Here is a 13,506-nt window from a genome sequence, read left to right on the forward strand (position 1 = left end):
TTTTAGATTTTATTTATTTATTTGACAGAGAGAGACACAGCGAGAGAGGGAACACAAGCAGGGGGAGTGGGAGAGAGAGAAGCAGGCTTCCCGCGGAGCAGGGAGCCTGATGCGGGGCTCGATCCCAGGACCCTGGGATCATGACCTGAGCCGAAGGCAGACGCTTAACGACTGAGCCACCCAGGCGCCCCTGTGTATACATTTTTATCTGAACACCTGTTCTCAATTCTTTTGGGTATCTACCAGAAGTGGAATTCTAGGTTTAACTCGTGGAGGAACTGCAAGACTATTTCCCACAGTGGCCGGACTGTTTTAACGATTCCCACCAACAACGGATTCCAATTTTTTCACATCCTTACTAACACCTGTTATTTTCCTTTTTTAAAAAAATTACAGCCATCCTAGTGAGTATGAAGTGGTATCTCATTGTGGACCTGATTTGCATGTCCCTAATAACTAATGACATTGAGCATCGTTTTATGTGCTTGTTGGCCATTTGTAGATCTCCTCTGGAGAAATGTCTACTCAGGTCCTTTGTCCATTTTTTGTTTTTTGGTCTTTTTGTTGATTTTTATAAGAGTTCTTTATGGGGCACCTGGGTGGCTCAGTCGTTAAGCGTCTGCCTTTGGCTCAGGTCATGATCCCGGGGTCCTGGGATCGAGCCCCACATCGCGCTCCCTGCTCTGCAGGAAGCCCGCTTCTCCCTCTCCCACTCCCCCTGCTTGTGTTCCCTCTCTCGCTATCTCTCTAATAAATAAATAAAATCTTTAAAAAAAAGTTCTTTTGGGCGCCTGGGTGGCTCAGTTGGTTAAGCGGCTGCCTTCGGCTCAGGTCATGATCCTGGAGTCCCGGGATCGAGTCCCGCATCGGGCTCCCTGCTCAGCAGGGAGTCTGCTCCTCCCTCTGACCCTCCTCCCTCTCATGCTCTCTGTCTCTCATTCTCTCTCTCTCAAATAAATAAATGAAATCTTTAAAAAAATAAAAAATAAAAAAATAAAAAAAATAAAAAAAAGTTCTTTTATGTTCTGAACATATACCTCTATTAAATATATGATTTGCAAATATTTTCTCCCATTCTGTGGACTGTCCTTGTGCTTTGACAGTGTTCTTTGATGTACTATCTTTTTTCACAATGCTTTTACATTTACTCTGATCTTTCTGGTGGAGATTTTAAGAACAGTGAGCCAATGCCCATAAAAGGTGCAGGACATACTTGTAGAAAAGCTTTAAATACAAGGTTTTATTTGTAAGAAACTTAGTATAATGTTTATAATAAATGAAAAGGACTGATTTTAATGAATGAAAGAAACTATATTCTGATTTTTAAAAAAGTCCCACTTTTTTGAAGCTAACATTTACTGAGCACTTTCTATAATGTCAGTTGTGGTCGTAAATATTTTGTATTAACTCATTTATTCCTCATGACAACACTATGAGGTATGGATATGGTTACTTTCATCTTATAGCTGAAGAAACCAATGCACGGAAGTTCAGACTTGCCCAGGTCATACAACTCACGAACGCCAAAGCCGGCAATAAACCTGGACATTCTGGCTCTAAAGCAGTGCTGTCAGCTCAGAGAAATAAAATGTAAGCTTCGTACATAATTTAAAATTTTCTAGCAGCCACATCAAAGAGTGAAACGGGTGAAATAACATACTTTATTTAATCTATTAAGATCTAAAATATTACCAGCTAGACATGTTATTAACATAAAAGTTCGTGAGATAGTTTGCATTCTTTTTGGGGGGTTAGTATGAGATCTTAGAAATTTGTTGTTTTTTACATTTAAAACATTTCAATTCAGACTTCAGTTCTGTTTCAAGTGCTGCACGTGGGTGCAGTCCTGGATGGTGCGGCTCTTACGAAGCCGATGCGGACCCTCTGCCCTTTCTCGTATCGATCTTACCACCTGAAACCCCAAGTCATGTCGGTAACATCACTTGGTGTCTTTAGTTTCACCCCAACAAATATTAATCAGATTTTACTAGTGGTGGTCTTGTCATCTTGGGTAGGTTCATGTTCTGTTTTCACTGTTACTTTTTATAAATAGTATATTCAGAAATGAGAAAACCTTTTCTTTTTCAAGCTCTGAGATATACGGAGCAACTCCTGAGTGATGGCATCTTTATGAGCAGTAGGATTCACTCACCACTAAATTTCTGAAGGTATCAGTTACTGAGGGGAGCACCTTCTACCCAATTTGTCTTATAAAATCAAAATGTAAAAAGGAATAGGGCAGAAACGAGAGTAGCATCTCCTCTTACTCCGATCAAACAAATATTCTAGTATGAATGTTCTAGATAAGTAAATGTGCCTTACATGGGCAATCTGATAAGCTGTAAGAAAGTCTGAAATGAAACAACATACCTCAGAGTCTGGCTGGTGACCAGTAGGTGGGATTCCGTCGTGCGGAAGATGTTGTGAATAGCCCGAGCAGCCAACACTTGTCTCATTGCTTCATAAATCACTTCGGTAGTGTTGTCTGTTTTAACTGCCATCGATCCCAGAAACCGAACTATAAACATCTGTTGCAAAAGGGAATCTGCAAGACAGCATTTTCTGCTCAGGATCACACTCACTTCCTGCGGCTGCTGGTCCACCCACCAGTCAGGGGCGGGTCAGAGAACCGGCTGAAGACCTCCTCCTAGGGTGCTTTCCAGCCAACTGCTCAACGCTGTGCGTGAACAAACCCACACTGCCAAAGCCCCGAGTCTCCTCCTGTCCACGTTTTGTCTCGTTGGAACGACTTCATTAGACTAGAAAAGCACCTCTTTCTGTGCGTCTGCACAATGAGACATCAGTGCCAAGATGAACGCCCTTCTAGCGCGAAAACTCTAGGTGACTGACGTAGGCGGCACTACACGCATCTTTTCTCTGAAAATACGAGCTTCTCCACTTAGACAACGGAAAATTCAGTGCTTTGGCCCACTGATAAAGTCCTCTTAAAGAAGAAAGCCTGTCTGAACAACAGAAGACCTGGTGTTGGGACTCATTCGGTTCACGCGCATCGTGTTACTGAAGGGCTGGAGGGCATCCCGTAAGCTAATGCACATCCCAGACTACTTTACCTGGTTCTAGTAAACAACCAGGACTGGCTTCCTGATAAATGTCAGGCATGTAACCTGACAAAACTGACTAAGAGCGACCATAACCGGAAGATCACGAAGGTTTAAAGGTGGTTTTTTTAAGAACAAATACTTATGCACCATTTTAAACGAAGATGACTACTCTTTCCTCACTTGCCCTATTAGTGTCTTTGCCCCTAAAAATAACTTAAGTAACAAAAGATTAGGAAAATATAACTGATGTAAAATTATAAGTAGTTACTCCCGCATGAAGATAGTTTTTTATATTTTATAGACTTTCCGGTGTGGATTATACGGAAGGTCAGCCAGAGACAAGTGGGCAGGTCTGAGGCAGAGCCCGTTAGCTTCCTTCCTCCTTCCTTCCGTGCTCTCTTCCCCCCAACCCCCTTCTGCCTAATTCTGCAAGGAGTACCGACTCTCAAGTCCTACTTTTACATTTACGGAAGTGGCAATTTATTCTAATGCTATTCTCAGGCTCCAGTCATGAAGCGTGTAAACGAGGCCTCGCCAGCACTTCTAGCTCCGCAACGGCCTCGGCTCCCAGCCGGGCACCCGGTCACGTCAGCTCCACTGTCAGCACACGTGCCACGCATCAAATATCTGAACTTTAACAAGTTAAATACCATTTACCCTTGTCCTTTTCAAATTCAAGAATGAGTTGTGTGTGTGTCTTTGGCTCAAATGAAATAGCCTATTTAGGACTCCCCCCGATTGCATTTTGTTGTGGCCATTTCATCCTCCTCACATCTGATCTGGAGTAATCTGATCCTGGATTTAGGCTCGGCAGCTTCTGCGCAGGAGCTCCAGAAAGGGTGTGGATGAGGCCAACAGTGCAGCACCCGCAGAAAACCTGTCTACTTCCCTGCAGTTTTTATCCGAGACCCGCCTTAACTGCACATGCCCTAGGGAGCTCCCAGAGAACAACAAATCTGTGGGTCATAATTTTTGCTTCACAATCCAAGTCCTGGCTCTCTGGAACATGACTTCACGTCTCATTTCAATGATCTCTCGTCATTCTGTGAGGGGAAAGAGTGAGCGCACCAAACCAGCCACTCACCTTCTGCTTCTGGAAAGGTCTCGTCCTCAGTCTCACCAAAAGGGTTGATGCGCCTAGGGGAACGGCCAGAGTCCAACAGTCAAGACCTTTTCGGCTAAAGGGACACTAACTCTTGAACTAGAAGAACAGCAACAGTCTTGGCAGATGCGTGCCGACACAAGAGACCCCAGGTTTACTTTCATTTCTCCCAGAGACAGCCTCCCTTAGCCCGCACCTGCTCCCTCTGTTCTGATCCAGGAATTCTGTGGCAGGAAGGACGATATCGAACTGGATAGGTGTTCCAGGTGCGATGAGCTCATCGGCGTCAGGGACACGGGCCGCTGCTTTGGGAACAATCTTGTCATTCTCCAGCTCTAAATTTCTCAGGTTCTGGCTGGAGTATAAAAGGGGGAGAGGAAAATCAAATCCCCTTTAACCTTAGACCTTTATAATCAAATGAACACGTGTTGAATGCGGATGGACAAGGGCAAAGATGTCAGTCCTTCAACTCGTTCTACAAATAAACCTTCACAGAACGTCATTCATGTCCTTGGTTAAACTCCTTCAGGGCCCCCCTCCCCCCCAGTTAGCTCTGCTGCACAGCATTCTGCATTATGTTCTATTACGTAGCATGTTATCTGCTGATCTAGGTCCTTCTTCCTGTGAGACGGGTTTATTGTTATGTTAATCACCATACATTACATCATTAGTTTTTGATGTAGTGTTCCATGATTCATTGTTTGTGCATAACACCCAGTGCTCCATGCAGGACGTGCCCTCTTTAATACCCATCACCAGGCTAACCCATCCTCCCACTCCCCTCCCCTCTAGAACCCTCAGTTTGTTTTTCAGAGTCCAACGTCTCTCATGGTTCGTCTCCCCCTCCGATTTCCCCCCTTCATTCTTCCCCCTTTTTTTTTTTTTAACATACATTGCATTATCTGTTTCAGAGGTACAGATCTGTGATTCAACAGTCTTACACAATTCACAGCGCTCACCATAGCACATACCCTCCCCAGTGTCTATCACCCAGTCACCCCATCCCTCCCACCCCCCTCCACTGCAGCAACCCTCAGTTTGTTTCCTGAGATTAAGAATTCCTCATATCAGTGAGGTCATATGATACATGGTGAGACAGGTTTTTGAGAGCAGGGGCTACAGCTAAATCCTATTTATTACTTGGTACATAGAAGGCACTCAAAAATGTTAACTGAGGGCGCCTGGGTGGCTCAGTTGGTTAAGCAACTGCCTTCGGCTCAGGTCATGATCCCGGAGTCCTGGGATCGAGTCCCACATCAGGCTCCCAGCTCAGCGGGGAGCCTGCTTCTCCCTCTGACCCTATCCCCTCTCATGCTGTTTCTCTCTCTAATAAATAAATAAAATCTTTAAAAAAAAAAAAAAGTTAACTGAACAAGGGACTACATCTTGGCCTAGCATTCACAACATGGCTTTACTTTCTCCTGAGAGCCTCCTTCCCCCCCCTCCCGTAATGCACCCTCCCTTGGAGCTACCCCCTCATACCCCACGCTTTCCCTTGTTTCCTTCTCCATCCCAAATTCCCCCCCCACTTCCAACACCAGCTCAAATTCCTGTTCCGCCTCCAAGCCTTTCAAGCCAGCCCCGACCCTCTGTGAGTCCCTGAGCTCTGCTCTGTGCGCGCACACGCAGAAGGGACTGTCAGCACGGTGATTAGTCATGTGCCACCATGTTTCCTCTCTCTCAGTGTCAGGCTGTTGTCATTCAACTTTTCACGCCTTTATGATCTTTTCTCCCCAGCTCCAGGGTAAGCTCCTTTGAGGGACAAAATGTCACAGTATTTTGATTTCTTACACTATTTGGAGCATAAGAAGGCTTTCGATATCTCTGTTCATTTTTCTCGAGTCTGTCAATAACTGAATCTTCTGTATGAAACGACTTGCTGACAGGTGAGCACACTGACCCGGAAGTGGCTAGAGATACAAAATGGGTGTGTAGACACTGCAAGGAGAGACCCCTCTGTTTCACCTCCATCGTTACTGGAAAAGGAAAGAGCGGTCTCTAGGGAAACAGAGTAATCCCGAGGGCTCTCGGTGCCCAGACGCGTGAGCCAGGCTACCGGCGGCGGTCTCCTCGCTGCCAGCTTAGTGCTCTCGCCGACGTCACAATGCCTCAGTCCAGAAGGGCAGAGTCCCACCTGCTCGCTCATCCAGTCTCTAAGGGAGGGGCAGGAGCCTGTACGTGGTGAGCACTGGAGGAAGGTAGGAGCAGAAGCTTAAAGGGAGCAAAGGGCATCCCCAACTCTGGCTCCCCAGAGAGTCTACGGGAAGAGAACACACTGACAACAGGATGCGGCCACGTGTGGAGGGCAGTGACCCCATCAGGTGAGGTCTGCACTTGAGTCTACAGCATCGGGAGCCACGGAAGACTCTGAACACAGGAGTGACATGATGGAGCATCACCTGTGACCTCCATGTCACCAACCCTGATGGACACACGCTTTGTGAGCATTGTCCTACTTCAAACACCCCGTCAAAGCAGCTCATGGAGTTGAGCCCCCCTCCTCAAAACTCTTCTTTCTTGGTTCCTACTGACACCTTTTTTCCTTGATGTTTCTTGGTGGCTTTTGTAGGTTCCTTCCCTTCTATGACAAATGTGGGAGTTCTTCAGGATTTTGTCCGAGGCTCCTGTCTTCTCCTTCTACACTCACTCCCTCGATCTCTGCCACTGCTGTGTCCGTGCCCATGAGTTCCCGACTCATATACTCAGCCCTGGGATTTCCTCTGTGCTCCAGACGTGTATCATCCGTTGATCACTTGACACTTCCTGGGATGTGTCGCGGGCCCCTCAATCTTCTGTCCAGATGTGAACCGACTCTTGATACCCACTACCAACTCCTTTTCAACTCTCAATGTGCCACCATCTGCCCAGGTGCTCAACCCAGACTGTGCTCATTTGATTTGTCCCCTTCCTTCCACTCACATCTCACTATACCACAAGTCCAACAGATTCTGCCTCCAAAACAAGTCCCTGAGCCATCTACGTTCCGCCTCCTCTGCCTCGATCCTGGTTTAAGACTCCATCATCGTCACCTGGACTGCTGCCCCAGGCCCCTGACTCGGTATCTGCTGCCCAGCTCTGTGTTCCGTGTCCTCCACTGTAGCCAGAGCTGCCCTTCGATCACGTAAAGCGGATCATCTCTCTCCGACACGCGCACATCTAGCTCTCTGCACCCTTCGACAACTCCCCAGGTCCCTGACCATGACTTCCTTCATGATCTGTTCTGCCTCCCTCCCTCCCCAACCTCACCCTGCTCCGTGACCCCCCTGTGCCCACACTGTAGTTAACTGGCCCCCTTTCAGTTCTTCAAACACACTAAGCTCTCGCCTGCCTTCTAGCCTCCAGAACTGCTGCCAGAAGTGCATGAATCTGGCTCTTTGCACGAGTGCCTACTTCTCATTGTTCACTTCCCAGTCAAAGTATTATCTCCGCGGGCAGGCCTCTCCATGACCGCACCTTTGTCTTTAACACCAGAGCGCTTTTCTCCATTTTAACTGAGTATTTATTTACCTCCTGCTGGTCTTTACCGACAAGACTTAGCTCTACCACCTCGCCCAGTGCCTGGGGCACAGAGCAGACACTCCACACACACACCGATACCTGAACAGCTGGACCAGTGAATGAGCACTGGAGGTACGCTGCCTGCAGGGGCAGGGCCACCCGTGAGACTTGCTTAGAAGTGAGTGGCAGTTTGTTCCCACGAACAGTTTCTCTGCTTCTTTCCCCTGACTGTCATCAAAACATTTCTTTATTCTTAATGAGCTGACCCTGAGAGAGACAGGAGCACTGCCCCCCCACCCCCACCCCCCCAGCCTCCACAGCTCTGGGCCGTCTGGCAGCCACATCCGTCACCCTTCCAGTCTCTGAGTTGATTCAGCTGCCTGGCTAGAGGTCTTTGTTGTTTCAGGATTCTTCTGTGTGACTTACTTATTCTATAACAGGGAGAAAAATCAGTAACTGAATAATTAAATCTAAGCTACAAATTGTTTTTTTAGAAAACCAGTCATACCTTTAATTACTAACACTAGTTAAACGACACATGGGCACCCTAGACAGTGTTAGAACTGCAAAGGGACCGGGGAGGTCACCTAGTTTTGCATCTTCTTGTGTCACAAAGTCAAGGAGAGGCCCAGAGGGCTGAGCCACGCCAGGCCAGGTAGCTGTGTGGAAGGCAGAGCCATCGGAAGGTCTCAGAATTCCGAGGCCAGCGTTCTCCAGCGTGCCCAGCTCGCAGCTGTACGGAGAGCAGGCCGGCGCCTTCACCGACAAGGTTCGCGGCCTAGCCCACTGGCCCGATCCGTATTCCCACTTCCACTCGCAGCGCCCTCCGTAGCGCTGCCCTTCATGAACATGCTGCCCGTGTAAACTGTGAGACCCAGCACTCAAGTGTCACCTGTTGCCTCTTGCCCATTTTTATTACCTGCGCTCAGCTTCTCCCGTTCTGTCTTAGCTACTCCAGCAGCAGCCTGTCGGGCGTCCCTGCCCTGTCCACCGCCCCGCCACGCCCCAGATCCAGTGCGTCCTTTCCACACCGGCTGTGGCGGGCCACCCCCTCAGCCTGCAGTTCTGCTCCACGGCCCAGAGCACCTAAGCAGGGCCCCCAATCCATTCACATCAAACTCACAGCCACTTTCTGACCTTCTCGTCTACTGCTCCTTCCCACACACCCAGGGCTGGCGCCCCTCCGCACAGCATCACGACCCCAGGAACTGAACTCTTAGCTTTCTGATGACATCTGTCTGGACTCACGAGATAATATGTGTGAAACACTGATTTAATGGGGTTTTTTCTACCATGCCACTGAAACATGGATACCACACACAGTCATAATTGTAACTTCGGCGTGACCAATACTACAGCGCTCTATCAGTTAACCAAATGGAAACTCCCATTAAGACAAAAGGTGAGATTCTTGGAATAAACCCTGAGCTGTATTCAAAACAAGAGCGAAGCTAGATGTGTGAAAATGTTCACTATATGTGATAACAGCAAACAAAGGAAAGGGGGGCCACCTAAATGTTCAACAGCTAATAATAAGTCACAGAAGAGTGTGTGTAGTTACTAAAAGGAACAAATATGAGAAATGTAAAAATATGAAAAATATATGTGAAAAAGGAAAAATTAACGCACACGCCGAAGGATCTGTACGTGGGCGGGTAAGGCCTGGGCAGTAACACAGATGCAGAAAAGGTGATTTTGTTTCTTATTTAAAAAAAGTTGTTTTGGCTCCAGAATTCTGTTGACGTTGACAGAAAATGTGAGAAGCCCTGACCAGGAGACCCTTGGCGCCGGTCCTGTCTGCCCGGGCTGTGGCTGTGTGGTCCAGCAGGGAAGGCAAGGATGGCGCCAGGGTCACGCAGCCGCGGCTCCAGCTCTGCCCCTCACAGGTGGGGTGACCGTGGGCGAATACCCCACCGCTCCTGACAGCCTGAACTCCACCCCGACGTGGTGTGTGAGGACGAAGTAACTCCCGTCAAATTCCTAACTCCTAAGTACACACAACGCCACTTTTCCGCTGTCTTTTAGTTACCTGGGGCAGGAGCTTTCTTGCTTTTTTCCAAAACTTGTAATGGGAGTCACTGCTTGGAGAGCCGTCTGATTCAACTTGATGGCGACCGCCTACAAATGCACCGGAGGACAGGCTCAGTCCCAGGAGGGGTGCTCACCCTTCAGACTGAGCAAGGGCCGGGGATGCCGGGAAGGCAGGGTGAGTTACCTCTGGGTTGTCAGTCAGGTAGATCTGTCTGGAGATGTTGTTTATGGCACTTATCCACTGTGGAGAGAGGACATTAACAAATCTGCTGGATCCCAGTCACCCGCTAGACTAGGACAGAAGTGAAAGAACGAAACCTTTACCTCTTCGTTTTCCTTTCTGCTTTCTGCCTGGAGGATTATTCCCCTGAAATAAAGTGTATCCAAGTCAGTGCTTCCCACACCTCTGACTGAGGCTTATTCCACATGCACTGAACTCAGCTGGGTCCCAAAGGGAAGGGCCGGGAAGGCAGGATGACAGGAAGGAAAGAAAATGGGATTCCAGCTCACTGCTCATTCACTGTGTGATCCTGGACAGATACTTCCTTCCCCTGGGCCTGCGCTTTCTCATCTGTAAAGTGAGCAGCTGGGCTCAGATCTACTAGCTTGAGGCTGAGGACATCCTGTTGGCCTCTCAGGTGATTGGGGCCACCAGGAGCCCGGCCCAGAGGAGTCAGCAGACCCCGCACACCTTCCCACGGAGGGGAGAGGGGGAATCGGATGCAAATAACACTGCCCTACCTCTGGGGAGGGCTTCACCCTTTCCAGGGACCCCAGAGCAGTGGGAGGGGGGAGCATGGCTCTTCTCCTGTTTTACATCTCAGAAGACCAAGGAGTTACGTAACCAGGGCTGGGATCCCAGTCCGCTCCTGTCACCCAGGAGGAAGGACGAGGTCTGAAACTGCTCTGCCAGCCAAGCAGACGGTCCACACTGTACCGACTTGCCCGAACCCGCTCCTGTCGACACAGGAGCTCAGCTCAGAGCCCCACACGGAAGCAAATGCAAGCAGCCACAGCTGAAGGGCGGGCGGTCCCTGTGAATGACCCTAAGTGACCTCTTCTGGGCCCCTGAAGCACACGGGGGTCCTCGGGGACAGCACGGGGCCGAGTGCACTGTCCGTCTCGGGTTTCAGCTGGAGCAGAGGGCTCCACACAGGCAGGTCTGGGGGCTCTCCTCCCTCCTTCCCCCCACCCGTACAAACACAGGGCTTCTGCAGAGCAGGCAGGAACGGCCACCGCCTTCTCCTGACAAACAGCTCCTCCTATGGCTGCCTCCCACATGAACGCCATGTCCCCTCCAAAGCCACGGACAAACCCGCACTGGGGCTCCTTAAATAAGGCAGAGTGGATCCCACAAGGGTCCTGTATGAGTGCTTAAAGAGCACATAAAAACGTCCTCCCCAAAGGTCAGCAGGACCCGGAGCGGGGCCTCTCCCACGGAGGCCGGCGCAGAGGGCTGAGCTAGGAGGCCCCTGGCAGGGGTGGAGTCACTAGACTTGCTCTCCTCCCAAATAAACGCCGTGTGGCCTACGATTTCCCGTTGGGCGTGGTGATCTGGAAGCAGTATCGTCGGTCTTCACAATCCACTGCCATCACCGAGCAGTTGTCCAGGTCCTGGATCAGGCCTCCGGCCACGGCGCCCCGCAGCTGACACATGAGGTTCCCGCCTTGCGTGAAGAAGTAAAGCCTCTCCCAGGTGGTGGTGACCAGCCCTGTTTTACTGTAAGAATTGTGGTTTTAGAACGCCCACTGGTACAGGGAAGCCCACGCAGCACCTCAAGGTCTGGCTGCCTCTTGACCAGTATTGGTGGCATTTTAGAAATAGCGTTTCTTTACATTAAAGCAAAGCTGCTTTGGACGGAATCCAAATGCAGAGGGGCAGAAGAGGCACAATTTAGCTGGAATGACCTGGAAGTTAGGCGGGGCAGCCAGGGCCAGCTCCGGTGTGCAGGCAGCATGTCTCCCCCAGCCCCGTCCCCCACGGCAGCTAGACAGACACTGGCTTCTCCCGGGATCGGGAGACGGAATTAGTCCATCCCCACTAGGAACTGAAAACCTAGATGGTCATTCCTCTAAGACGTGGAGCTGAACTGCTCTGAGTCCAGGGAAAGTCACCAGGGTCCCCTCGGCTCACAGCACCCGGAATCCTGCGGGCATTTACGACATTGAGTTTTGCTCCAACTGGATGCTTTGTGGGCTGCTTACAAGAGGAATATCCAGTAACTGGCAAATAACACCAACCCTGTAGGGATTTCCATCCATACAAACTGATGGAGATATTTAACTTGTGATCTCAACAAGCTGAGCTTCGAGGAGCTCCACCTTGGTAAGAAAACAGCTGGTGAGTCCTCCCTGTAGATCCTCCATTTGCGAACTATCAGGTACATTTACTTGATTCAGTGTTTATCGAGTAGCAACTAAGTGCAGGGCACTAGGCTTCTTGCCTCAATAATTATAGTTATTTCCCAAAACTGGGAATAGCTAACATCTGAGTGCTTACTACCTACTAGGAATGACCTCATTCAGTCCTTGTAACAACTTTATTTAGTAGGTGTGATTATCAGCTCCGCCTCATGCGTGAAACCCCGCCAGGGGGTGTGCCTGGACCCAAGTCAGAGTCTTCACCCCACCTAAAAGCCTCCATCTGCTCTTGGACACAAGGAAGCCTGATCGTCCTCCCTTCAAGTCAAATAGCCCCGAGTGTTACAGTGTGATTCCGTGTGTGTGAGAACCTGGATGACCCTGAGGCTTGCTGACCCTCGGACTCCGGCCTCAGCGGCAGGCCTCGAGCACCTGTCAGGGGCCTGGGCCAAGGGCGGGATGTGACAAAAACTCCCTACGGTCCAGGATGACGATGGTTAAGAGCAGGCTATCTGCGTATGGCCACGGTAACCAGGGACAGGGGTGGTCCACCCCTCGGAGTCCAAGTACTGGGTTCTTAAAGACTGGTTCGAGCCCACCCCTCAGTGACTTGGGCCCTGAGCCCCAGAGGCTTCCCGTGTGGCCGGCAGGAGGCTCCCGTGGTGGGAATTCTTCCCCAACCTCCCCTGAACAGACGCGCCGTAACCACCTAAGGGAAAACAGATTTCAGAAAGAGAGGCAAGCAACAGCATTCTCACCTTCTAAGATTAAGGTAACCAGCCTTCTGGATGAGGTTCCTGTTGATCTGTGGTGCAGCCACGTCAGAGTCCGGGGCGTAAACAGACTCATCAACAGAGAGCAGTTCTTGCTGGGACACCCGCATCTTCTCTGCTTCGGCTTCTAGTTCCACCTGAATGCTTAAGACAGAAGGTGTCGGGTCAGTGGCTACCCCCCCCAACGGCCGACCCGGTACCGCTGAGCAGCAGATGCCAGAGCTGTCCCCATGGCTTCCTGTCACACGAGGGGGGCTCAGGGCCCAGAAGGGGGGTCGTGGGGCTTGAGTCTGCGCTGCTAAAAGCGTTCATAGGAGTGCTCCTTTAAAACAGAGCAGAAGAAGGACGCCTGGGTGGCTCAGTCGGTTAAGCGTCTGCCTTCGGCCCAGGTCATGATCCCAGGGTCCTGGGATCGAGTCCCACATCGGGCTCCCTGCTCAGCAGGGAACCTGCTTCTCCCTCTCTCTCCCTCTGCTAGTGCTCTGTCAAATAAATAAAATATAAATAAATAAATAAATAAAAAAAATAAAAAAAACAGAGCAGAAGGAACACCACCGGACAATGCCGGAACCCAGCAGAACAATTTCTCCAATTTCTCTGCTGACAAAGCGGGATCCAGGCTTAGAACTGTTGAGGCAATTTTTTTGAAAAGACCCATTCATCCATTTTAGAGAGGGGG

The 13,506-nt window shown here is 49.8% G+C and overlaps 1 protein-coding gene across 2 annotated transcripts in view; it reads right to left on the minus strand.

The window, feature by feature from the left end:
• Positions 1-13,506, minus strand: part of APPL2 (adaptor protein, phosphotyrosine interacting with PH domain and leucine zipper 2) — a 53,093-nt gene that overhangs the window by 6,091 nt on the left and 33,496 nt on the right. For both annotated transcript variants that reach the window (XM_036103228.2, XM_036103217.2), the window contains exons 10-17: positions 12,813-12,971; positions 11,225-11,413; positions 10,018-10,060; positions 9,878-9,934; positions 9,692-9,780; positions 4,361-4,519; positions 4,147-4,199; positions 2,371-2,545 (exon numbers count right to left, since the gene is read on the minus strand). In XM_036103228.2, the coding sequence (XP_035959121.1) occupies positions 2,371-2,545; positions 4,147-4,199; positions 4,361-4,519; positions 9,692-9,780; positions 9,878-9,934; positions 10,018-10,060; positions 11,225-11,413; positions 12,813-12,971 (924 nt within the window). The remainder of the gene's footprint in view (positions 1-2,370; positions 2,546-4,146; positions 4,200-4,360; positions 4,520-9,691; positions 9,781-9,877; positions 9,935-10,017; positions 10,061-11,224; positions 11,414-12,812; positions 12,972-13,506) is intronic.

Source organism: Halichoerus grypus, chromosome 6 (assembly GCF_964656455.1).
Source record: "Halichoerus grypus chromosome 6, mHalGry1.hap1.1, whole genome shotgun sequence".
NCBI classification, from domain to species: Eukaryota; Metazoa; Chordata; class Mammalia; order Carnivora; family Phocidae; genus Halichoerus; species Halichoerus grypus.